This window comes from Odocoileus virginianus, chromosome 6, assembly GCF_023699985.2.
Source record: "Odocoileus virginianus isolate 20LAN1187 ecotype Illinois chromosome 6, Ovbor_1.2, whole genome shotgun sequence".
NCBI lineage: Eukaryota > Metazoa > Chordata > Mammalia > Artiodactyla > Cervidae > Odocoileus > Odocoileus virginianus.
Window position 1 is genome coordinate 57,458,506 of NC_069679.1, and position 26,311 is coordinate 57,484,816.

At 35.6% G+C, this 26,311-nt stretch overlaps 1 protein-coding gene and 1 non-coding gene across 2 annotated transcripts; one reads left to right on the plus strand and one right to left on the minus strand.

The window, feature by feature from the left end:
- The first annotated feature begins 76 nt into the window (after positions 1-76).
- Positions 77-23,893, plus strand: AP5M1 (adaptor related protein complex 5 subunit mu 1). The gene is made up of 8 exons (XM_020874182.2): positions 77-460; positions 6,350-6,995; positions 10,321-10,548; positions 11,108-11,247; positions 11,971-12,056; positions 12,149-12,267; positions 15,286-15,382; positions 18,418-23,893. The coding sequence occupies exons 1-8, from the start codon at positions 387-389 to the stop codon at positions 18,498-18,500; spliced, it is 1,473 nt and encodes a 490-aa protein (XP_020729841.2). The 5' UTR covers positions 77-386; the 3' UTR covers positions 18,501-23,893.
- A 452-nt stretch (positions 23,894-24,345) lies between these two features.
- Positions 24,346-24,477, minus strand: LOC139035779 (small nucleolar RNA SNORA72). The gene has a single exon (XR_011488492.1). It is a non-coding gene; the product is annotated as a small nucleolar RNA SNORA72 (small nucleolar RNA).
- Between the last annotated feature and the right edge of the window lie 1,834 nt (positions 24,478-26,311).

A 26,311-nucleotide genomic window follows, 5' to 3' on the forward strand; every position in this document is an offset into this window, starting at 1 on the left:
GCGCACCAGGGCGGCTGTTGGGAGGGGCCGGCGAGGAGGCGAGCAGCGGGCCAACTGCAGAAAGGCTCCCCGCGCGAGCGAGTGAGGAATCGTGATCCTTGAGGGCCACCGTCCCGGAAGTGGGCTCGGGAGAAAGAAGGTAGTTGGTCTGGTGAAGATAAGTTTATGAGGAATTAAAGTGCGGATTCACAGAACTTTTTGTGGCGTGTGTTGTCCCGGACAGACTCGAAGGTTTTAGTCACTTCGCCTGAAGGAGTTACCTTCTCTGCTGAGCCCAATCTGTTTTCAGTGGAGCAGAAGGTGGCTCTGAAGACGCCTGAGAAAGCCCGCCTGCGCTCTGCCTCGGTGGCCACCTTAGTGATAAGCTGATGCCTTAGTGGCTTATCATGGCCCAGCGGGCAGTGTGGCTTATAAGCCACGAACCAGGAACTCCACTTTGTGGCATTGTCAAATTCTCCAGGTAAATGCAAGTCTGTATCCTTAGGCGTGATAGATAGGATGGATGGATAGTGTAGCATAGTTTTGTGATACTGTGCATGCCTGGTCCAACACCTGGGCAAGTTACTTCACCCTTATAACATGTGTTATTAATAAGTGGAGACAGTGATACTACCTCATAGTGTTGTGAGAATTAAATGAGTTGATGCCTGGCACATTTTCTCCTGAGTAAAGTGAAGTGAAAATCGCTCAGTCGTGTCCGAGTGTTTGCGACCCCATGGACTGTAGTCCGCCAGGCCCCTCTGTCCATGGGATTCTCCAGGCAAGAATACTGGAGTGGGTAGCCCGTTCCCTTGTCCAGGGGATCTTCCCAACCCAGGAGTCGAACCCAGGTCTCCCGCCTTGCGGGCGGATTCTTTACCAGCTGAGCTACCAGCGAAGCCCTACCATCTTACCAGCCTTACCACCTGCGTAAGATTGGTACAGAGTTGGCAAAAGGAAAGGAAACTTTCTGAGCAGTAAATGTTTCAGATTTTTCTACTTTTGTTAATAAAAATCGTGCAAGGACATTTTAAGGCATTCTTCAGGAAAGTCCTTGCTGGGCAGTATCAGACTGTTACTTTCAGCTTCTTATGTTTAATTCCTAGAAATTCTGTTTACTTCTAAACTTCCTAATTGTTGAAAATTGAAAAAATACAAAAATATTAAACTGAATTCACTTTTTTTTAAATGGTGTAAGCTGATCTAGTGCCACTTATATAAAATTCGCCACGTTTTATCAAAATAACTGTGAAGAGAGTTACACGTACGTTAACTCATTGTAAAATATGGGCGTCATTTGAGTAACTTGTTTCACCTTTTATTCTCCGTGGTGGGCAGTTTTTGTAAACATTCATTCTTCCCTGAGAAAAGCTCTATAGTGAAGTATTATTAGCTAGCTCTGAATTTAGATTGAGGCTGATAAAGATGAGTGTATGTTAAGTGAAAAGTGGTAGGTAATGTGAATATGAATAATTTCGTCTTTCCTACCTAAACTATTTCTGTTACTGAAGACATAGAGACTTGGAGTTTACCATTTTCTCAGGGATACTTGGCTTACATTTGTTGTTGTTGTATCTCAGGAGGTTATTTATAATCTTTAATATGGTTCATCAACCTTTTTGGCCCATCCTTTCCAGATACTCCTGCTTAATTATATATTCCCTTTGGTATCTTTATGTCTGCCATTTGTCTACCTCATATGATTGGTGTTATGCTTTTGTATGTTCATATATATTTAAATTATATAATTTAACGATACAGATGTCATTCCCATTTCTTAACATTTGTCAGATTTCTCAGGATAATTTTTTTTTTTTTTTTTTGGCTGCACTGGGTCTTCCTTGCTGTGTGGGCTTTCTTTACTCACAGTGAGTGGTAACTACTCTCTAGTTGTGGTGCGCAGGCTTCTCGTTGTGGTAGCTTCTCTTGTTACGGAATATAGGCTTTAGTAGTTGCGACTTGCAGGTTCTAGGGCACAGTAGTTGTGGCACAAGGGCTTACTTGCTCCACAGCATGTGGGATCTTCCCAGACCAGGGATCAAACCTGTGTCCCCTGCATTGGCAGGCAGATTCTTAACCACTGGACCAGCAGGGAAGTCTTCTCGGCCCTATTTTTAAGAAATATCCAGGTTACTTTGTGTTCATCTTGGGCATCACTGTCCACCACTTCAGTGATGGAAATGGGAAATGTTCTAAATCTATAAGATTTAATCTAAATGTCTAAATTGTAGCCACTGTAGTTGTTGAATTTTTGAAATGTAGTTATTGTAACTAAGGAACTCAGTTTTTAATTTTGTTTCATTTTAAGTTTAAAAAGCCATGTAAGACTGGCAGCTACTATACTGGATAGTGCAGATCTAGGCCATTGTTTCTACTTGCTCTGTAGTACTCCAGGGTTTCCATCTGCCACATTTTACATATCCCCTTCTCCTGCTGATGATCTCCCAAATTGCCTCCAACTCAGCTATCAAAACCATGCTGCAGTAGATAACCTCAGTTACATAAGACATATCTATACTGATTTTGACTACTACCAAATAATTAGCTCCTCAGAATACTTTGAACAGTCTACACTCTCACCATCACTATCTCTATTCTTTTCTAACACTTACTGCACTTTTTGCCAGTATTGGTGTAAATAATATCTTACTTTCATTTGCATTTCTCTATGGCAGCAATGATGTTAGCCCTTAGGCTTTCCTTTTCTGTGAATTGCCTATACATATTCTTTGTTTTTCTTTGAGATTTGCTGGCTTTTTCCTGGTAACTTGTTGGGAGTTCGTTCTGTAATCTTGATATTAGTCCTATGTCATTTTTCGCTATTACAGATACTTGATTTTAACTTATTATCATGGTCAATGAACTTTTCATTACTTTGGTTAAGCAGAAACCCTTAGTTTTGTTACATAGTAGTTAGCCCTTTAGGGGATTTGTTGTAGTCTTTCCGTACCTTTATAGCCCAAAATGTCTTCCTACATTATTTTCTCTTGACTTTGTCATTTTACTTATTATATTTAGGCCTTTAATCCATCTATAGTCTGTCTTTGGATGTGATATTAAGTAGGAATCTTACTTCGTTTTTCTCTGTACTATGGGCCAGTTTTTCTGAATCATCTTCCAAACAGTATGTATTTTCTTCATTGATATGTGGGCTGTTTTGATAGTTTGTTGTGTCTTCCATTGGTTTGTCTCAGTTCTATTACTTTGTTCTTCCAGCACCATACTGTTTTTGTATCTGTGGCTTTGTAGCTTATTTTTATATCTTATAGAGGTAAGATTTTTGTACTGCATACAATAACTAGTTTCTTGAAGAAGTTGTGCTTGTTTCAGACTTTTTTCCAACCATTCTCAGAATATTTCGGAACAAAACTTAAGATATGTTTGGGTGGACTTTCCAGCATCTCTATGAAAGCAGCAAGTTGGGTTCAGATAATTCATCTGTCACTTGTTTATCTTGTATCATTGAGCAAATTAATTAGGTGGTTTTTTTTTTTTTTTTTCTGTTTTCTGACCTCTTGGGGCTAGAGTTAGAGTGAAATGGGTGTGTGTATTATCCACATATTTGCCAAAGGATAAAGGCCATCACTTAAGATTTGAGAATCCAAGTGATCTTTTCTCTAACTACTTTTTTCCCCACAACAAAACTTGACTTAGATTCTGGTTTAGAGATTTGCTGTCTGGATAGACAGTAACAGCAGCACTCAAGTCTAGCTTAAGTGAAGTCTCTCAGTCGTATCTGACTCTTTTCAACCCCATGGACTGTAGCCTACCAGGCTCCTCAATCCGTGGAATTTTCCAGGTAAGAGTACTGGAGTGGGTTGCCATTTCCTTCTCCAGGGGATCTTCCTAACCCAGGGATCGAACCCTGGTCTCCCCCATTGCAGGCAGACGCTTTACCATCTGAGCCACAAGGGAAGCCTCAAGTCTAGCTTAGGTTGGTATTTTTCCCTATAGTTGTGGGACCATTTAAAGTTCAAGTCCTGCTTTACAAAAGGCCTAGAATAAATCTGAAAAGACAGGTTGAGTCATCCAACAAAGTATTTATTGAGCACATATTAAGGTATCATAAAAGGACCCAGGGGGCTTCCCAGGAAGCACTACTGGTGAAAGAACCCACCTGCCAATGCAGGAGACTTGGGTTCGGTCCCTGGGTGGGGAAGATCCCCTGGAAGAGGGTATGGCAGTCCACTCCGGTATTCTTGCCTTGAGAATCCCATGGACAAAGGAACCTGGCGGGCTGCAGTCTGTAGGGGTGCAAAGAGTTGGACACAACTGAAGCGATTTAGCACCACACATAAGGTCCCAGACTGACTTATTTATACAATATCAGTCATGAAATTCTTGCACTTAGAATTTTAAGAGAACACTTAAGAGCTTAATTTTCCCTTTCCTCAATCAAGAAAACACATCAAAATGTAAATGAGTGAGGTTCACTATTACATGAATAACTTTGAATACATTCTCATTTTTCTTTTTTAAAATTATTTAAACACCAATTTGTCTCAGTTCTGTTACTTTATCTGTTCTTGTGCCAGCACCATATTGTATTTATATCTGTGGCTTTGTAGCTTATTTTAACATCTTGTAGAGGTAAGGTTTTTATACTGTGTACAGTTGTTTCTTGAAGAAGTTGTTCTTGTTTTCAGAGTTTTTTCCTGCCATGCTCAGAATATTTCAAAACAAAACTTCAGATATGTTTGGGTGGACATTTCAACATCTCTATGAAGGCCATAAGTTGGGTTCAGATAATTCATCTGTCACTTATTTATCCTATACTAATAAAATATTAGTAGCATTAGAGAATTAGTAGAAAAACATTTTGGCTAGGTGTGTTCTCTATGTTCTTTAGCCATACTTTATTTTACAAATAAGGAAATAGACTTTGGGAGGTTAGGCAGTTTATACAAAAGCTTTGCTGTGCTTAGTCTCTTGGTCGTGTCTGACTCTGCGACCCCATGGACTGTAGCCTGCCAGGCTTCTCTATCCATGGGGATTCTCCAGGCAAGAACACTTGAGTGGGTTGCCATGCCTCCTCCAGGGGATCTTTGTAACTCAGGGACTGAACCAGGTCTCTTGACCGTCTAAGCCACCAAGGAAACCCTATACAGAAACCAATAGCAAATAATTGATTTTGTTGTGGACTTCGGAGTGGAGAAATAAGGAATAGGGGAAAGTACTTTTATTTTTTAATTAAGAAAATGTGACCTAACATTTTTGTAAATGAGCAAAAAGTATCTCCTGTTTCTCCCAAAAAGGGATGAATTAGTAACTTACTGTTCAGCATAGAGCTTGCAAGCCATAAAAGGTTATTCTTATTTTATTCTTTTTGTTACCTCATAGTATCTTCCAAGGCTATATAGATAAACCACTATTACTAAAATGCCCTTACATATTTTTGTAGGGGTTGGCAAGAAGAATCAGGGTACTAATGAATGCCTAATGTGGAGGATTAAATTGAACCACTTTTTTCTATCCTGCTCTACTAAGATGGAATCAGAAAAAATATCCTGTGGTGGGGTGGGAAAAATTTATGAAGGGAATCAAAAGGTACAAACATGGCTATAAAATAAGTAAGTCATAGGGTTGTAATGTACAGCATGGTGACTATAGTTGAATTATACTGCATTGCATATTTGGAAGTTGCTAAGACAGGAAGTTCATTATAAGAAAAAAAAATGTGTAACTATATAAGGTGACAGATGTTAACTAGACTTACTGCAGTGATCGTTTTGCAACATATACAAATATCAAATCATTATGTTGCTTCCCTGACACTAATACAATGTTATATGTAAATTATACTTCAATTGGAAAGAGAAGGAGGGAGAAAGGAAAGAGAAAGGGAAGGAAAAACAAGACAAGAAAATCTTCTTTGCAGTCTTACCTGTAATAACAAAAGTGATGTTTCTACCAATGGGAATCCAGATAGATCATAGTTCCTTAACCCAACAGAATACTGTACAGCTGTAGCTTCATGTATACTAACTTGGAAAAAAGTGAGTTTCACTGCAAAATGTATCATTGTGTTTTGAAAATGACAGTGTGTTTATGTTTTAAACATATACATGCCTTGCTTACCAAGTGAGAATCTGAATACCCAAGAGACTAGGATTTTGAATTAGAAATAGGTGTCTTACCTATTTAAAAAATGAACTAAATTCAATTTTTAAAAATAAAAGAAAATAGTACTTTATCATTTGAGATATATCAAGTACATAAGAGTTTAATATAATATTTTTTGGTTGTGATTTTCATGTGTCAGTGTATGTATTTGTTTGTTATTCTGTGTTTTGTTAGTATTTGCCTTTTGTTGGTTTTGGACTTCCAGTTTTTGCAGAAATTAATTATGTTTTTATTTCCATTGATGCAGACGGTATCCAACTGTTGAAAAAAGAGCTAAAGTCTTCAATGGAACAAGTTATGTGCCTGTTCCTGAAGATGGTCCCTTCCTGAAAGCCCTACTTTTTGAACTGAGATTGTTGGATGATGAGAAGGACTTTTTGGAGAGTCGTGATAGCTGCTCACACATCAATAAAACATCCATTTATGGACTCCCAGTAGGAAGTGAAGAACTCTGGCCAGTTGTTGCTTTTCTAAAGAATGGCATGATATATGCTTGTGTTCCACTGGTTGAACAAACATTGTCCCCTCGTCCACCATTAATTAGCATTAGTGGAATTTCACAAGGCTTTGAACTTCTTTTTGGGGTACAGGATTTTCTTTCCTCAGGTCAAAAAAATGACAGTGAGCTAAATACCAAATTGAGCCAGTTGTCTGACTTGCTTTTACAAACTTGTCCCTTTGGCACTTTGTTAGATGCCAACTTACAGAATTCGTTGGACAATATTAATTTTGCTTCTGTTACTCACCCACAAAAACAGCCAGCGTGGAAAACTGGAACATACAAAGGAAAACCACAAGTTTCTATTTCTATCACTGAAAAGGTAAACTCCATGCAGTATGATAAACAAGAGATAGCAGATACATGGCAGGTCGTTGGAGTTGTCACTTGCAAGGTGAGATTTTCTCTGATACTTGTTTTATCATACCACTTAATATTTATGGAGAAAAGTAAATTTTGCTGACTTTATTTTACATCATAATGTAACATTCTTGATTCTTACCATAAACAGCAGTCATTAGATGTTATATTCAAGTGAAATTTTATGTTATCTTTTTGCATGCTTTACTAAATATACTAGCTATATGCAGTTGACCCTTGAACAGCATGAGATTGAACTGCATGGATCCACTTATATACAGATTTTTTTTCATTGAATATGTACTATATTCAGTCCCATACTATCTGCTATTGGCTGAATATACAGTTAAATCTGTACATGCAGAACTTGGGATACAGACTGCTGACTGTAAAGTTATACATGGATTTTTGACTGCACAGAGGGTGAGCTGCATTGCTGTGTAATGAGTTAACCTGTCATCACAACCAATAAACATCTACAATAGTTGTAGTCTTTGCAGGTCAGGACTTTAGGATCAGCTTAGCCGGGAGCTTCTAGTGTGGATGTCTGTCACAGTCAAGGTCTCAGCTGGGGCCGTAGCCACCTGAAGGCGTGAGCAGGACTGGGAGTTCTGCTTGCAAGGCGACTCAGTCACATGGCCGGCAAGTTGGCCTGATTATCGGCAGGAGACCGCAGTTCTCTTCCACATGGACTTCTCAGCAGGCTGCTTAAGAACATTCTCACAGCTTGGTGACTTCCCTTTGCTCGAGCAGGCAGCCAGCCAGCCACCTGAGGCACAAGTGAAAGCTACTCTTCTTATCACCGAGACTGAGAGGTCACATTGCATCACTTCTACCACTTTCTGTTCACCAGAAGCAGATCACTTTGTCATTCCACATTCAAGGGAAGTGGAATTAGGCTCCATCTCTTGAAACAGTAATGTCAAAGAACTTGTGAAAATATTTTATAGTCACCCTACTTATTTTCCATTTTTTCTAGAGAGGGTGAAATTGACAAATCTTTGACTTAATATCTGAAATCATTTTCAAGGACTCATGTTTTATTTAAACAAGTCACTAGGTTAATATAGGGTTCTCTGGTTTGAGGTTAAATAATAGGAAAAGACAATGAAAATAACAATACAGTTAGCAGTGATAAGTGCCACATTCAATAATGATCAAAAATAGAAACCCTCCAAAAAAGAAGGCTTATACATGTATATTAATATTCTGAGGTGTCTTTTTCTGTTTTCCTCCTTTATTTTCTGAACTAATAAATTTTTTATATATCATATTAATGTTGAGTGAGTGAAAGTCACTCAGTTGTATCTGACTCTTTGTGAGGCCATGGACTATACAGTCCATGAAATTTTCCAGGCCAGAATACTGGAGTAGGTAACCTTTTCCTTCTCCAGGGGATCTTCCCAACCCAGGGATTGAACCCAGGTCTGCTGCGTTGCAGGAGGATTCTTTACCAGCTGAACCACAAGGGAAGCCCAAGAATACTGGAGTGGGTAGCCTATCCCTTCTCCAGTGGATCTTCCCAACCCTTCCCAGTTCCGGACTCCTGCATTGCAGGCAGATTCTCTACCAACTGAACTATACGGGAAGCCCATATTAATGTTGAGTAGCTATGTAAAAATCTAATAGATAAAAAGTAGATTTCAAGAACAGAGAATTAAAACAGTTCTGGCAGACAAATTGAGTCTTTATTTTTCTTTTTAACCTTGTGTGCGAGCAAAGTCACTTCAGTTGTGTCCAACTCTGACTCTTTGAGATCTTATAGACCGTAGCCCACCTGGCTCCTCTGTCCATGAGATTCTCCAAACAAGAATACTGGGATGGGTTTCCATGCCCTCTTTCAGGGGATCTTCCCAACCCAGGGATTGTATCTGAATCTCTTACTTTCCCTTTATTGACAAATGAGTTCTTTACCACTAGCACCATGTTGGAAGCCCCTTTTAACCTTAAAGTGACCTAAAAATGTATGTGTTTGCCTTACACTCTCTTCTATTATGGTCAAAAATACATTCCAGTTATTAATTTTAATGGAAATAATTATCATAAATGTCTCCAACTTAAGGTGTTTGCAGATTATGTCATTCACACCTCTTAAAGTTGTTGAATGCACTTCTCTCTTAAGTTCTGTGAAATAAAAGTAGGGAAATTCACTATGTGTTTTTTCATTCTGTGGTAATGAACGGGGAATATGTTATATATAATTTAATACTAATTCATATCATGGTATTTAAATAACTCTTTGGTAGACTGACCCAAGTTTTATGCTTCTGGGAATTTTGAATTGGCTCCTATTCTTGGTCTAATACAGATAGATGATCATGATGTTTAGTATAGGAATGAGGGTTTGTTTACTCAAATATAAGAGGAGCTGAGAGAGTAAGTCTCTGACCCTCTGGCAGTCACTAATGACTCCAGCCTAGAGACGAGGATAGACAGAGAAGCCAGAGTTCACGGGAAAGCAACCATATCTGTTACGACCCCAAAGCAGCAGTTCATGGAAAAGTCTGTGAAAGTGCGGTGTCTGGCCACCACTGCCTTCAAGCAGAGCTCAGAGTGAGGTCTGTGAAGCTATCATATCTGGTTTCCATGACTTTCCTACTATAATGACTTCCCTTTCCCTTCTATCTCCTAAATCTCTCATGAGTACCTCTCATTGGCAAACTAACCCAGTCCACATAGGGAAGAAGGTCCTGGGCTTCTCTGCATAACAAAGGTAGGCCACAGAGGTGACAATACAGAATATAAGGCTTCACACAACGCATGTAATGAATTGACTTTTTAAGAAGAAAAGAGCATTGTTGCTGGAGGGAATAGCACATACAAAAGTGTAGATACAAGATATGATTTATTCAGGTAAATTCAAGAACCCAGTAAGTCTAGAGCATTACTTGTGGGGTAGAAAATGGTTAAAGAAATAGGTGGGAACCAAATAGCAAAAGGCTTTAAAAGTAATATAAAACTGAGGGGCAACTATTAAGAGGTTTTGACATGGGTACAGTAGAATTAGAATTATCTTATTAAGATAGCTTTGGCATTGATGGAGAATCTATTGATTAGAGGAAAGTGAGTCTAGATACACTTAGAGGGCTGTGACAAATATTTTTTGTAACATGAATAGAGAAAAGTAGTTTTTTAAGGATTTTAAATGTAAGCAGAGGGTTCTAGGAAGGCTCTCCTGGTCTCTGGCTTGGGTGTCTGAGAGCATAATAGAATCGTTATCTAGAACACAGAAGGCAATGAGAATAATTCCTTGAAAGAAAAGTGAGTTAAGTTGCGAAAAGTGCCTCAGATAAATTAAGAAAAGCCTCATCCAGAAGATGACTTCTTGAAAGCTCTCGGTGATACCTGTTTTGTTGCAGTGTGATCTAGAGGGAAGCATGCCAAATGTTACCATTAGCTTGAGTCTCCCTACCAATGGATCTCCACTTCAGGATATTCTGGTTCATCCGTGTGTGACGTCTCTTGACTCTGCCATTCTGACTTCTAGTAGCATTGATGCAATGGATGATTCTGCATTTAGTGGACCGTACAAATTTCCGCTCACTCCACCATTAGAGTCATTCAACTTATGCTACTACACTTCCCAGGTAAGCAACCTTGGAAAAGTTGGCACTTTGGTAATCTTTATATCTATGAATTGTGTTGCTAGGAAATCACCATACTTTTGGTCCAAACAAAACCTTTTCATGAGTTACTTACCAGAAGATTCAGATTGTTTCCCCTTAATCAGCTTTTTCATGACCAATTTAAGTAACTGCTGACCTGGGAGGGTGGGGGAGTGAAGATACAAGCAGGGACTATGGGCAGGGGTCAGGGGTCAGTATGTCTAGTGCATGTCCTGTGTTGTACGTCATAGAGCACCCGGAGGAGGAGAACCTGGACAAGCAAGAGTAGGAAAAAGAATGTATCACACACCTTTGTAAGGTACCTTTCTGGAAATGGAATGAGATGGAAGAATCCCTGTTCTTAGAAGGAATGTTGCTCCATCATCTATTGTCAGGATGACTTGGAGTAACCTATTAGTCATTAAAGGCATATGTGTATATAATGACTACATTACTGCACAGCTCTTTCCTCAGTCACCATTGGCATTTTAGACCCATTAACTTGAGAATCATGTAAAAAATGTCTTTGTTTTGTTTCCAGGTCCCTGTTCCACCAATTTTGGGTTTTTATCAAGTGAAAGAAGAAGAAGTACAACTAAAGATAGCAGTTAATTTAAAACTTCATGAAAGTGTGAAAAATAGTTTTGAATTCTGTGAAGCTCATATACCTTTTTACAACAGGTAGGAATAAAATTACATGATGCCATGATTTCTGCCTTCTTCAGTACATTCGCACTGCCCTGTAATAAAGTTGTCTTAATTTTTACCTTATTTTTAAGATTTAAAAATTTTGTGTTATTCAAATATATGTTGATTCTGAACCAAAACATAGTCATAAAAATAACCTCTTTGTTTTTAAATGTCACCATTTTTCTGGTTAAATTTGCTAGTAAATTATAAGCTTCAGCCAGTATAGCTTCCTTGGGGATTATTTTTCTACTGGCTTTATTTCTAGCAGTTTCTCTGCACTGTACCTATATTAATAAGTTAAGCCAATGATAAAACCTGGTGAATTAAGTCAATTGCAAGATTTTTCCTTACCAGTTCTACTTTTAAATTTGTTCTACAGCATAGTTCTTTTCAAAGGCTACATACTATATAGTAAAAATTCATAGTTTTCATGTTATGTCAATTCATGTGCCTGTATTAATACATTCTGTATGACTTTGTAGTCATCTTTAGAATTAATAATGAAATGTATAGCATCATCAAAAAAGTTTATTGTGTTTCTCTGTTTTTTGAGATACGATACTCAGTTATTTATTCTGCTCTATTCTGCAAACTTAAATGCAGATCTGCTTTATGTTGTCCTTGTATTAAGCGACAGTAGCAAGATTTGACATACATCTCTTCAAACTTAAATCTGTGATTTTTTTTTCCCCATTATCTCCATTTCTTTTTTAGAGGTCCCATCACACATGTGGAGTACAAAGCTAGTTTTGGCCAGCTTGAAGTATTTCGAGAGAAAAGCTTATTGGTCTGGATTATTGGTAAACTAGGTTTTGTTTTTTTTTTTCTTTCATTCATTTGCTATAGAACCTATTTAATTTATAATAGTTGATTGGTGTATTTCTGTTTTTAGGACAGAAGTTTCCCAAATCAATGGAAATTAGTCTTTCTGGTACTGTAACTTTCGGAGCCAAGAACCATGAAAAGCAGCCATTTGACCAGATTTGCATTGGAGGTACAGCATATTTAAAGGTAAATATATTTATATGGCTCACTACATTAGAGATCTTTCTTTTGTTTCTGAAGTGCATGTATCTAATTGATTTTTAATGTCTTCTAATCCTTTTGGTGGTAGGAATTCTAGATTTTAGTAAAATTCTGTTTATTAATCACTTTCTATTTCACGTAATACTTTAATATTTTAAGGTGAAAGAATTATGTAAAATTTAAAACACTTCAATTTAACTTCTTTCTACCCAGCTCTTAAGATACCACATTTGAGATTTGTATACAAAGAATGTAAGATACAGTCTTGGCGCTCTATGGATTTTTCAGTGATGTTTGTCAGTAATTAATCAGGACTGCCTACTTTTGGACTTTCAAAAAAAGACTAAGCTCTTCCAACCAAAGTGGTCATGGAAAACTTTGTAGTAGCAATGAACTTTAAGGAAAACTCTGAGGCCCAGATGAGCATGACTATGAAGCCTTGAAGATGGACTAACATTTGTATAGGTAAAGACATGGTTTAATCATGAAAATGAAGGATAACTAGGCATATTTAGGAACCCGTGCTAGAAACAGTAGTCACACAGAAGGCTGGATAAGTGATTTAGGTCTGGACTATGGAAGGTTTGAATCTGGCTTTCATTGCTTGTTAGAAAATGTTATACTTTTTTTTGAATATGGGAGTGGTCCCTTCAGAAAGTGGTACTTTATAAGGATCAGCCTGAGATGGATGTGAAGAAGATGAGAAAGGAAAAAAGCTAGAGACAAAACTTTTTTAATATTTCAGATGGAAGTTGATAAATAAATGATGCTGAGCTAGTTTAGTGTCACAGAAGAGAAAGAAAGGGAAAAAAAAGAATAGAGCTGTGATAAGGGTAAATCCTTTAATCTCACTACTTAAGTAGAAAGATAAGAAATAGTTTTAAGTCAAAGATGGTGTCATTAAAAAAAATTATGACTTAAAACAGGGGCTTCCCAAGTGGCTCAATGGTAAAGGATCTGTCTGGCTAGTGCAGGAGACACAAGAGACATACGTTTGATCCCTGGGTCGAGAAGCACTCCTGGAGGAGGAAATGGCAACATACTCTAGTATTCTTGCCTGGGAAATCCCATGGACAAAAGAGCCTGGCAGGCTACAGTCTGTGAGGTCACAAAAGAGTCAGACACAACTGAGTGACTAAACAACAACAAACCAGACTTGAAGCTCCCGGAGAGCAGAGACCATGTGAATCTCATTCATTCATTATTCTATTCTGAGCATCTAGTTCAGTACCTCACACATAAATATTTGATGAATGGATAAACATACTTCAAAGAAAGTTCTATTTCTTAGAAGAAGTATAGAGAAAGTTGAGAGGGAGTGGGCTTCATATCACATTGTTGCAGGTAATAGCAACTTATACCAAGGTGGGTATCTAGTAGGGGCTAAAAAATCTAAAGTTGATTCTTAAGAGAAAGCTCAGCTATTCTTAGGATCTAGGAGTTATCCACGGAAAAGAAATAGTTGAGGCAGTTGAAATGAATAAGGTCAGAAAAAGATAAGAGAAAATAGGAAGATTCAGGAGAATCAGTGAAGGAAAGTGAAAAGGTGGTCAGAAAGGTAGCGGAAAATCTAAATAGAATAGTATCAAAGAAATCAAAGAAGATAGATTTCAATCTATACATAAAAGTGACTAGGGGAAATAGTTGTGAAATCAGAAGTACACTGATGGTATTTCTTCTGTATTGACTTCAACTGTGTCCAGAAGGTTTGTTTCAATGATGATTAAAAAAAATTCCCACTTCTGTATGTTTTTCAGAAAAAAAAAAAGTGGGATGTTAACTATATGTTTTTTCAAAGATAGGGACTGTAACTTTTCTATTCATTTTTATCACCTAACCAGTTACATAAAAAGTAACAGTGTCGTAGAAAGCACGTAATAGGTATTTGTATTCACCAAATAAATTTATTTTTATAACAGCTAGTTTTGTGGAAATCTGCCTTGTCATAACTTCCAGCATCCAGAATTATGCCAAACAAGGAAGCCAGAGCCCTTTACTGTTAGATAATTTGAGTGGCAATAGGGGAAAAAATTGCTGAGGAGACCTGAAAATTACATCTATGCATGTGATCAGTTAGTTTGACAGTCAAAAGAAGAAAGATAGGAAATGAGAGAAATATCCAGGGAAAGAAGAAAGAAAAAAGTATAGGAAAACTATCAGGTTATTGCAAATTCAAAAGCTTTTAGCAGCAAAGGTAAGGAGAATCACAGCAAAAGAAGGCTGGTCTGTGATAGACCTTTCATAGTTTATGTGGCTATCACTATGCCTTCAGAGAAGGTACTAATGGCCCTCTCTGTTATAGCACAATATATTAACTGGCACCATACTAATGACACTACATGATCAGTTAAATTCAGGAACTTACATTCATTCATAACATTCATTGATTACATTTTAGAAAAGTTAGTTCTATGTAAGTTAAATTTTAGTTTTCTGAAAAATTAAGTGGAGCATTTTATTCCCTCCAAAACCAAATAAACTCCTGTTCCCTTTTTAGTAATTACATGCTTGTGTTTGGCTAAAAGGTGTGTAAAAGTATTATGATCTGAACTATGTCACAATCACCCAGTCTTAGAGATAGAAGAGAACACACAGAACAACAGACACCCCTGGGAAGGACCAGCAACGTTTGCAGTCAGTCAGTTCTGAGTTCAGGTGCCAGCTCTACCACCTACGTATTTCCGTCTCTGAACCTTGGTTCCCTGGTTTGTGGAATACAGATAACTTGCAGTGTAGATTAGACTGTATATTAATGATGGGCCTGGTATGTGTTAAGCACTTCATAATGGCAGCCTTACAAAGAAATGACTCTAATGTAAAATGGAAAGATAGTGTATATGTGTCCATATGTACACATGTGTATATACGCACACATAAACAATATTATTTGATTTTTATTTTGTGAATTGTGTGAAATAAATTCCTAAAATTGTGTCAAAAAATGTGACCATCATTTTTACCAAATAATCACCTTAACTTGGTACATTTCTCTTCTTGTTCTAGCTTCATTTTAGGATCTTAGATTACACACTCACTGGATGTTATGTTGATCAGCATTCGGTTCAAGTTTTTGCATCGGGGAAACCAAAAATAAGTACACGTAAGTTGTACAGATTCAAGCCAACTTGGGGGAATTAAAGTGGTGTTATGTTATTATTAACTAAGATAAAATTAAAATGTGAAAGAAAAAGATCAGAAGATAATCCCAATTTATAAAAATTCTGGCCTAATCCATCCTGTGTTAATAGGTTATGTACATTGCCCTCTGCCTTCTATTTATAAAGTGGTCTGAATGAGCAAGGATTGACATAGAGGGCTCTAGTCTAAAGTTGAACTTGCTTTGCTCAGTTTATAATATACTCTTTGACTCTTGGGCAAGTTAGTAAACTTCTTAAAGTTTTCATTTCCTCATGTATAAATTGGAATTAGTAGTAGTATTTATGTCAGGATTTTTATGACGTTTAAATAAAACTTATATTGATCAAGCACTCAACATAATATTTAGCATGTAGCATGGATTCAATAAATATTAAGTATTAGTATTAAAATTTGAAATATTTTTAGCCAGTGTCATAGTCAGTGACCATTACTTAGTACCCTGTTTTACCAGAAGGAGAGCAATAGAAAGTTTCCTGCCTTTAGTGAGTTTGTTAGTTTTTACATATATATGTATGTGTTTCATATATATATAGTGTTTTATATATAAACACATACATGAAAATATAGGTAAACAGCAATTTAATTAAAATTATTAAGACTTTAATTTGGGTCAAATACAGACATATGGCATAAAGCAAACAAGTCATTAGAATGAGGGCAGAGTTAGCAGAACGTAAGTAGAAACCTTTTTGCCTCATATGTTAAGAATAAAACTGTCATATTTAGATAAGTATATCTAAAGCATCAGGGCTTCTCTGGTGATTCAGTGGTAAAGAATCTACCCGCCAATGCAGGAGATGCGGGTTCAATCCCTGGTTGCGAAAGATACCCTGGAGAAGGAAATTGCATCCCACTGTAATATTCTTGTCTGGAAAACCATGTGGACAGAGGAACCTGGTGGGCTGCAGTCCATAGGGTCACAAAGAGTTGGACCCAAGTTAGCAGCTGAAAAACAACAATCTTAAACTAAGGGTTAGGGTCCTTAAAGTAGGAAAGATAGGACAAGACTTTATAATTTGAAAGTTTCAAAAGATTATCGAACTCAACTGCTGAATTCTAGGCAATTACTTGTGAATGGAAGTAATAAATTCTGTGAGGTCTAATCAGAATAAGCCATATTCTTTACTGCCGTAGGTTTTCCCTGTGCTTTCTCCTGTACCACTTTTTGTTTTGTTTTATTTTTTAAGAAATTCATACATATGAAAGAATCTTCATAATGCTTTTTTAAAAATTTTTTTGAAGGCATAGTATAGTTGTCAGTTTGGACAAACCAGAAGTATTGTCTAAATATAAATAGACCAGTGTTTCTATGGGAAATAGTTGTCTCTTTAGATAAAATCTAAAATATTTTAAGCAATAAGTATATTGTTAATATTACTAAACATTGTAGTAATTTTCAGAGAGCATAATACAGAATGGAATGTTTCAGTAATATACCTGCTTCTTAATATATGAATGAAAGAGGTTATTTTAAATGGATAATTATAACCAATCTTTTATTTCCATCTTTTAGTTTCAAAATATAGCTATCACTTTGTGCAGCTATGTGAGAAACTTTATTTTGCCATCATCTTGACAAGAAAATCTATATTCATAATATACAACTTAGTTCTGATAGTAGTTTAATAATGGTAATTTAAATAATAATAACTAATCTTGATTGCTTACTATGTGCCAGGCATAGTTCTGAGTACGGGCTAACCCATTAATCCTTAGAATGCCCTATGTAAGTGTTATCTCCATTTGGGGATGAGGATGCTGATGGAACAGAGAGATTAGGATCACATAGCTAGTAAGTGGCGAAACGGACTCCAATCCAAGCAGTTAGTCACTAGAGCCTGACCACCTAACCAACATGCTGTTGCCTCTCAGTGTTACTAGATTCTCAAACTGAAGTAACAGTGGAAAAAGGCAACAAGGTAATGTATCATTGTTGTTTTTCAGTCACCCAGTGGTGTCCAACTCTTTGTGACCCCATGGACAGTAGCAGCCAGTGTCGTACACTTATCCTTTTCATTATGAAGAAGATGCATGAAGAGGTATTGTAGAAAAGGCAGGATTGGATAAATAGAGATGTATGGAATAAGAATTTACATATGTCTAGCTCCAAACGTGGAGAAGGCAATGGCACCCCCCTCCAGTACCCTTGTCTGGAAAATCCCATGGACAGAGGGACCTGGTAGGCTTCAGTCCATGGGGTCGCTAGGAGTTGGACACGACTGAGTGACTTCACTTTCACTTTTCACTTTTCACTTTCATGCATTGGAGAAGGAAATGGCAACCCACTCCAGTGTTCTTGCCTGGAGAATCCCAGGGACGGGGGAGTCTGGTGGGCTGCTGTCTATGGAGTCGCACAGAGTCACACACGACTGAAGTGACGCAGCAGCAGCAGCAGCTCCAAACGAGCATTATCATCTCAGTTTTACATGTCAAAAACCTTTAATTGAAAGAAGTTGTCATTTGTTCAAAACTATTAAAACAGAAACCTTAAATCTGATCAGAACTATAAGAAACCACTAAAGCAACCTTTGTAAAACATTACTGGAAAGTTGAGAATGTATTTCTGTCTATGAAACTTTGAATGCATAAAGAATAGCAAGAATAGACTCAGGACTGTGATGGAGAGGTTACAGAAGGAAACCAATAAAAATATTTTTAATGTTTTTGTAGCTGAAGTAATGGTCTATAAGAAACAGAATTTAGGGAAGATGTGAGGAAAAAATTAGCAGGTTTAGCATGAGGGATATCAGCATAAATTTGGCATATATAGGCTAAAAGATGGATTATTCATGCATTTAATAAACCCATACTTTTAAAGTGGTAAAAGTTATAATAATGCCTTGATAAAAACTGAATTGAAATGACTGTCTCCAAGAATTTCCTTCCTTGAAATAAATGTGTTCCAAAATTTTAAATACCATGACTTTGTTTTCTCACTGAATTTTTGTTAATATAATCTTTTATCTTTTTTTTTAGACCGGAAGCTAATTTCTTCTGACTATTACATCTGGAATTCTAAAGCTCCTGCTCCAGTAACATATGGATCATTATTACTGTAATTGTCTCATGTTTAAATGGGATTTATACACTAGTAACAAGTTAAATCATAGTCTTTTATTTTTAATGCATATGCACATAACCTGTAATTGAAAATCATTTATTTAATTATAAATTTTTCTTGTTCAATGTTTTTAGTCTGATTTAGTTTGAAAGAACATTTTAAAAACTAATATATCCAGTTTTTTTTCCCTTGATTTTACTTAAGTATGATTCAGAGCATAAAATCTAGTGATTCACTTTCATCTCATTTTAGACTAGTCTTGACTTTGCTTGCCATATGTGCTTCTTCCTGCCCCTGTGGCAGACATGGCTAATCAATCGCAGCCCTCTTTCTCCATTGGGCATTCCTGGATTTGGAATCAGGCTCCTTCTCAGTACAGAGCTGCAGGCTGCCACTCCCAATAAATTGTAGATGACGTGTAAGATAAAAAAAAACTATTTGCTCTTGCAAACCTGAGTACTAAGTGCTAGTACAATGCTTTGTAACAGAATACCAGACAACACATTAGAAACAACTGTAAATCTCTTGAGAAAATAGCCAATGAAAATGAAGGAAAATCATTTAAATAGTAACCTGTTTTTAATAAGAACTATCCTACTGACTAATAAAGAATCTGCATAATTCTATTTACAGTGCTTATCTCTGTTCTGGAGTTACTTTTCAGGCAAACTTATTAAGCTGCAACAGTAACATCTTGTTTAGGATGTCAGTAAGCATATTAAGAGGTGTGGGATACCTTCTGAAGATGAGCATAGTGTTTTGTGATTACTGAATATCTGCAGCCAAATTTTTAAAGATAAATTTAGATATAGTATTGGTTTTTCTCTGTTTTATTATAATTCATTAATGGATGAATTCAGGTTAAAATTCAAAAACTATTTTATGGGTGTAAAGTACCACTTAATCTTATTTCAGTTTCATGTAGCACATTGTCTTTACAGCTGTCACTCTTGTTTCCTTATTGGCATGCTCTGGGTTTCTTTAGGAACCATCCAGTCATACTCTATCCTCTACCTGTTTTTACAATTATATATCACATTCTGTTTTCATAGTAGCTTATTGTCAAGTTGGACTTTAAAGGAAGGATGAAATGCAAGAAAAGATGAAATCTCAAGATCCTCAAAACTTACTCCATGTCAAGTTTCTTTTTACAGAACAGAAGAGTTATAAAAAATATGCATCACAAATTAATATTCAGTTAAATTGTATCTTGGTTTCTTTTTTATGAGTCTCTTAAGGAAAAGCTTAGAAAAAGCTGCGAACTTCGTGAAAGCTATGATACTTTGAAATGAGATTGCATATTAATTTAGGATTTGAAATATGATTTTTAAAATTAAGGTCAAAAATAAATAAATAAAATTAAGGTCGGTCCTACTCATTATAAATTCCTTTTCTGCAAAGCATTATGGCATAATGTTCTATGTTCAAAATTATCCCAAGTAATGAAAATAGAGTTAATTCCAGACCAGGACTTTAGCTTGTTATTCTAGGCTAATCACAGATAATCAGTAGTAAAAAACTTTCCTTTTGAAAGAAGAAATCATTTCCCTTAAGTTTTTTTAATCTCTTAAACTCAAGCAAAGTTTAACATTTCACTTATTAATGGAGCTATTTGTACATCTTGATTGTATAAATGTTTATCCAAGTATAAAACAGGGAAGAGGCATTTCTCTAGTGAGTGGGCTGAGATTCCATATAATGAACCCCTAGGTAAAACTGTATAAGCAATTGGAAAAACCAGTGAATCTTTGCTCTGACATTTCTAGAAACCTGAGGAAAATCTAAGAAGTACTGGAGGAGTATAGGGACGATGGGGAACCTGATGCCATCTGTTGCCATTCCATTCTAACATACCGCTACAGAACTTAAACTAACTCATGTTTTCATCCTGTTGAGATCAGCTGGGCACACTGTGATGCTTTTGATTTTGTCTAGAAACCTGTCACTTCAGGATAATTTCTGAAGACAAAGTCTGTTTCCCGTTTGGTAGGTGACCTGTTTAATGTTTTCTCTGTGTCTGGGAACTCCTTAGTGTAATTAGCGACCTTTGAACTCCACAACTAATCCTGAGCTATTTTGTATTCCTTACTCATCTTTAAGGCTGGACCTTTCTTTTCTTCAGAGTCCGCTGCCACAATTAAAGAAGAAACAGCTGCATTTCAAAGGGATTCCGATTCCAGAAGCTTAATCGTGATTGACATGTTCTTATTCTAAGCTATAAGACACTCTAAGAGTCCTTTCTTGGGTTAAAACTTCAATCATTTTCTAAAAAATTATCCCACTATGGATTTTATTCATTTTCTTTGATAACTATTCTTTGCATTTTTTAACTTGAAAGATGTTGTGCATTTGCACTGAATATGAGCACCTACTTCCAGTTGAAGATTTGGATGGTGTCAGACCTACTCCAGAGGCAGAATTGCTAAATTCCCTTTTAGTGCCAAAATATGATTATGAAATCTGGTGTCTATCATATGAGTGATTATTCTTCAGTAGACCCAAAATATACAAAAAGTGTTAAATTTCTGAAAATGTACTCCAGAAAAGATAGTTCATGATTTTGATAAAACTCTTCATTTCTTACAAACAGTGTTTTTTAAACTTTTTTAAAGTCAGCAGTACCCTTACAGTGTAAGTCAGTCCCCTCACAGTGGTGGGCAGTTTTTACCTTTTACTTTTTAAATAATTAATTCAAATGTCAGGTTTGAAGTAAACAACGTGTCAGGGATTCTTAAATTATTTGTTTAAAAAATTTTAATTAAACATTAGTCTTATAAAATTAATTTATTCACACTAACTATTTCTAGTGAGTTAAAACTGTAGTTTTATACATCATATGGTTTAAGGTGTTTCAAAGCACAATTTTATACATAGAACAACGCTAGTATTTTTCTTCTAGTTTTTATTGTCGTATTTCAGAATCCTTTATAGACATTCATGGACTCCTGCACCACCCCTGGGAGGTAGGTAGGTCGAGTTATCATCTAGAGTCTCTGCTGGGACCGCTGCCACAGCACAATGGTTGTTTCTAAGACAAAGGTCAGAAAAGGGATGTTAATAAACAGCCCTCAGGTTTAAGGGACTTTTTTAGGATTACATCTTAAATTCCAACAAATCAGATTTAGGAGTTACTGAAAGTGAAATTGATCCATCCCTCATCCAAACTTTGCAATACTTTCCTGTTCTGACATCATTTAGATAGTTAGCTGTATTATCAGATTAGAAACCATTGTACCAGCCTGCTGAAAGGAAAAGGAGGCAAAAAGCTAAACATGGGATGAATTCTGAACCTTTTAACCTGGCTGAAGTACGTTGGTCCCTGTTATGCAAATACCTTCAATCCTCTGCTAAGTTCAGTGGAAATAATTTTCTTGAATGACAGGTTTATTCAGCAAGGATTCAGTTGGTGATTAATCCCCCTTTGATCTAGGGTATTTCACTTAACTACCAGTTACCTCGTTCTGACAAAGTGCAACTGAGATTAGGGAGATCACTAGAACACTACCATGGTGTGCATTTATTCTCCATAACCTTTTAAAGCAAGGGCCAAGAATGCAATTTATTTTCAGTATTTGAAGATGTAAAAGTCCTGCCTGCTAAGTTAGAAAGTCAATTGAATACCAAATGAAGTTTATTTCTTATGTAATAGAACAAACGTTTCTTTTTACTTTGCCCAACAATGATTTTAGGAAACTTAGGCTTTGAAGTAACAAAGACTACATTCTAAGTATATCTTTTAGTTTTGTTTCATATACTAGAGTGTATATACATTGGCCCTGCGATAACCCAAAAATCAAAGCTGCAGCTTAGGCTAAGAGAAATGCTTCTATTTTAAGAAACTTCAGTTTCTCCCCATCCGCCCCCATTAAAAACTGTCATGGAATGTGGTAAATCCAATTGGGGAAAACACGTCACGATATACAATTACTCATCTTAAGACTTCTGATTTCAGAGCTTTATTTAACTTCATCCTTTCTTGAGGAAAAAGCTTATGTTCCCATCATGAATCAGATCTTTTTCATAAAGAAAGATACCACTACAAAAATACTTCAAACTCCTTATTTTAAATTTATCAAAATAACTTTTCCACAGTATTGCTTACTGTTTTACTAATTTTTCTGCCTTTTTCTTGCTTAACTGGGTATCCTTCTTCCATAACTCTCACCTTTGAAATATTCTATGAAAATATGTACAGTATTTGAAGGATAAACTTGTAAGATGTTTCATGCTAGATTTCTTAAAAAATTCACTTTGTAAAACTATTATCAATATCGGTATCAGTGTTTACCTTGCCAGATGTCAAATTTGGAGATTTATCTCTCGAGTATATTTTGAGAACCTTAAAAGTAGAGACAATGATGAATAACAAAATTTGTTTTTAAATAGTAAATTCTTAATGACTAGTGTTATTATTATAGACAAAGCTTTTTTAAACGCTTTATAGTTGTTCATTATTCTGGTATCAATTTGTAGGTTATATATTTGTATAATTTTCTTACACATCTTTTTGGCTCAGACTTTTATATTCCAATTTCTAAATAGAAACAGTGACTCAAATAAAGGCATATCTAACATACGTTGGTGCCAAATGAGCATCTCTAATTTGAATTTGATAACTAAACTTTCTGAATATCTTTTAATAGCAAGTTACTTAATCATGGTAAAACTGAGGATCATAAAAAATATAAGATAGAAGGCAGGATCCCTGACCATGTTGCTAAGAAACTACAATAGTATTTTTAATAATTATATATATATATAAATTTATATATATATATAAATTTTTAGTTAACATTGCAATATATTTTGAAATATGCTATCAGAGAAAGAATATAAAACATAGATGTTTATGTGCTTGTGTTTATATAATTAGATGTTAGTGTGTCCAACTTGGAAGGTTTCCCTATGAAATAATTCATTAACGTGTCAGGAAGAAGAATATTCGAAGTCAAATATTCAAATATCTTCCATCTCACCACACTTAGTAGTAATGAAGAGAAGCATAAAATGAGTATTGCCAAAGAACTCTTGAGGTTGCTCTTATAAAATGGTTAAAACTAGTATGAGTTGAAAGTTTCTCAACTATTATTATCAACAGCTGTTTTATGGATATGATAACATTATTGTCCGTAAATAGGTTGGAGCAGTGGAATGCCTTACCTGTATTACTAGTTTACTGCTTTGAAAGCAGATTATTCTGAGGTCCAGATTGACTTCTCTCAGGCCTTGGCCAGTCTGTGTAATTGATGGCAGTGTAGTGTTTAATATTTGATGCACAGCATTTACAGATGGACAGATGTCCTGGAATGGAAACCACCTGCTAAATTGTTTTTCCAATAGGACATGTGAAAATTTGTATATCTTAATAGTCCATTAAACATTTAAAATGAAGCTATGTTTTGTTTAAATGTCTTCTTTTTAAATAATGGTTTCTATAGAAGAAAAACAGATTGTTTAGTTAACAAACTACTAATAAATAATGAAAACCTCTTAAATTTTTTACTTTTTCTTTCAAGGGACTTGAGTGCCCTCTACAGGTTATAGAGATAACCAATGACTGTAATTTAAAACAAAACAAGCTCCAACCAGTTTTATTAAAAAGAAAAACTGTACACGATTTACTTTTCACCAGTTTGTTCCAGTCTTTTAATGATATCAGAATCACCTAGAAAATAAAACACAATAATTTTTCAATTCATTTAATGGTAACTGGTTATCATCAAACTAGCAATGGTTGTCTTCAAAAGTTATCACACTAGCTGTGCTGCCATTTCTCAAGGTTGATCAGATACCTAGAGTCACAGACATTTCTCACACAAGATGCAACATATAAATTGGACTTGGTTTATCACCAGCATTTATAAAACCAGACCTAGGTAAAGAACTAGATCTGGGAACACATGCACGGTCTTAACATAGTGAACATTTGACCTGCCCTAATTATTACAAAATCAGAACAGTGAGAATATTCGCAGTGACTGTATTTTTAAACTCTGTGGTTTTTCCCTTTTAGAACCAAAGCCTGATGTGATCTATTTTATCCATATTGTTAACTTTGTTAATTTGCCAGTGATTGAAGTAAGAGGTTTTGAGGGGGTGGGGTGGGGGCTTGTCAGTTTTATAGTTTAGTGTGAAGAATATCATGTTAATACCATTGAATTTTCCAAATCACTTAGCTGGCTTTTTTTTTTTTTTGGTGGAACTCTTTAAATGTTAGAACTATAATAATACACATTCTCTTACAGAAAGCAGATTGGGAAAATATTCAGCTATTTTGAAATTTATTGAAAATGTGGAGAAACACTTGATTATTTCAATTACATTTTTAGAATATTATACATTGAAATAAGCCTTTTCAAATATGCATCATGTAAATTTATTAAATTACATAAGTTTTATTTCTTAATCTTGTTGGTGAGTGGTGATTGGGTTCAAGCTCAAAACATAAGGCCAATTAGAATTTACTTATTCAAACAAAGTTAAGATTGAACAGATAATGCTTTGGTGTTATTGTTGCATAGATCTACTAACTAGAAAGAGTATTTTTACTTAAAATGCAGAGGTTTCATATCTGAGTCACTCATTTCAAAGTACCCATACTTTCTCAACAAGTGCAACAGATTTATTTCGAAAGGATATAGGAATTCTTTTTTTATATGAAACTATAGAACTGGAGCACTGGTGGCACTTCTGATTCACTTAAAACTGCCAGGGAAACTAAATATGACGAGAAGTAGAGGAGTGACTGGATCAAGTTAATAGAAATAGATCCTTTTGCAAGCTACATAATGATCCTGATCATCAACCTTGAAAAGTAAATTAGAACAAGCAAATTGCTGTTGAAAAATTCTTTCAGCACTGTGCTGTTGCTACTCAGCTAGTCATGGTTCAGCCAGAGGCAAGGAAAAAATGCACTCGGTTTTGCATTAACAAAGGAAACATTATTAAAGTGAATGTTTACATTCTGTTTATTGAAGTGTTCAAAGAATGTTGCGTCTTCGAGCAACCTGCTATTCTCTGACTATTACAATGCATGAGTGATAATAAAAATGAATCATTTGTACATTTTAGAAAAATAAGTAACATTTAACTTAAATGTTCCTGAGCCATCTTACTTCAAAATATTCAAGTATCAAAAATAATAAGTATCAATACTTTCTCTTTTAAAGATTTTTTTTGTCACTAGGAAAAGTATCCTATTAAAAAAAAATTCATCTACTGGAATACACATTCAAATTATTTCTAAATGCTTTATGTAACTTTCCTCCCAGACTCTGCAATGCATGAGACATAATAAAATAATTTTTGAATAAAAACAGTTATGAAATTACTTAAGTGAGTGTTACTGGATATATGTGTATTGGAGAAAAAGTTTGATAATTATAAGAGCTTTTTTGAACTACCTCATAAAGACTAAGTTGAGAATTAAACAATACGTCAGTGAAAAGCAGGAATGCCAATCTCACATTTAAAAATTTAGTATTATATGTATTGGTAAAATTGAGGAAAGCAATAATTAAAAATTCAAAATTTTAGCTTTCATTTATGGGAAATAAACAATGTGAAACACTTTTAGAAGTAGAAGTGTAGTATTTAATAGGGATCCAAGTATCATACTTTACTTGGTATCTTAGCAGATGTTATGGAATACAATTCAGTATTCTGTAATTTGATGGATTGACTCATTTTTGAAGAATAATTTTCTTAGATTCATCAAGATAACAAGTTGTCAGTCTTCTGTATTTCAGCCTGAAAATCTATGTTATACTTAGCAAAGATTATTAAACCATGCTATAGGCTCTTGAGAAC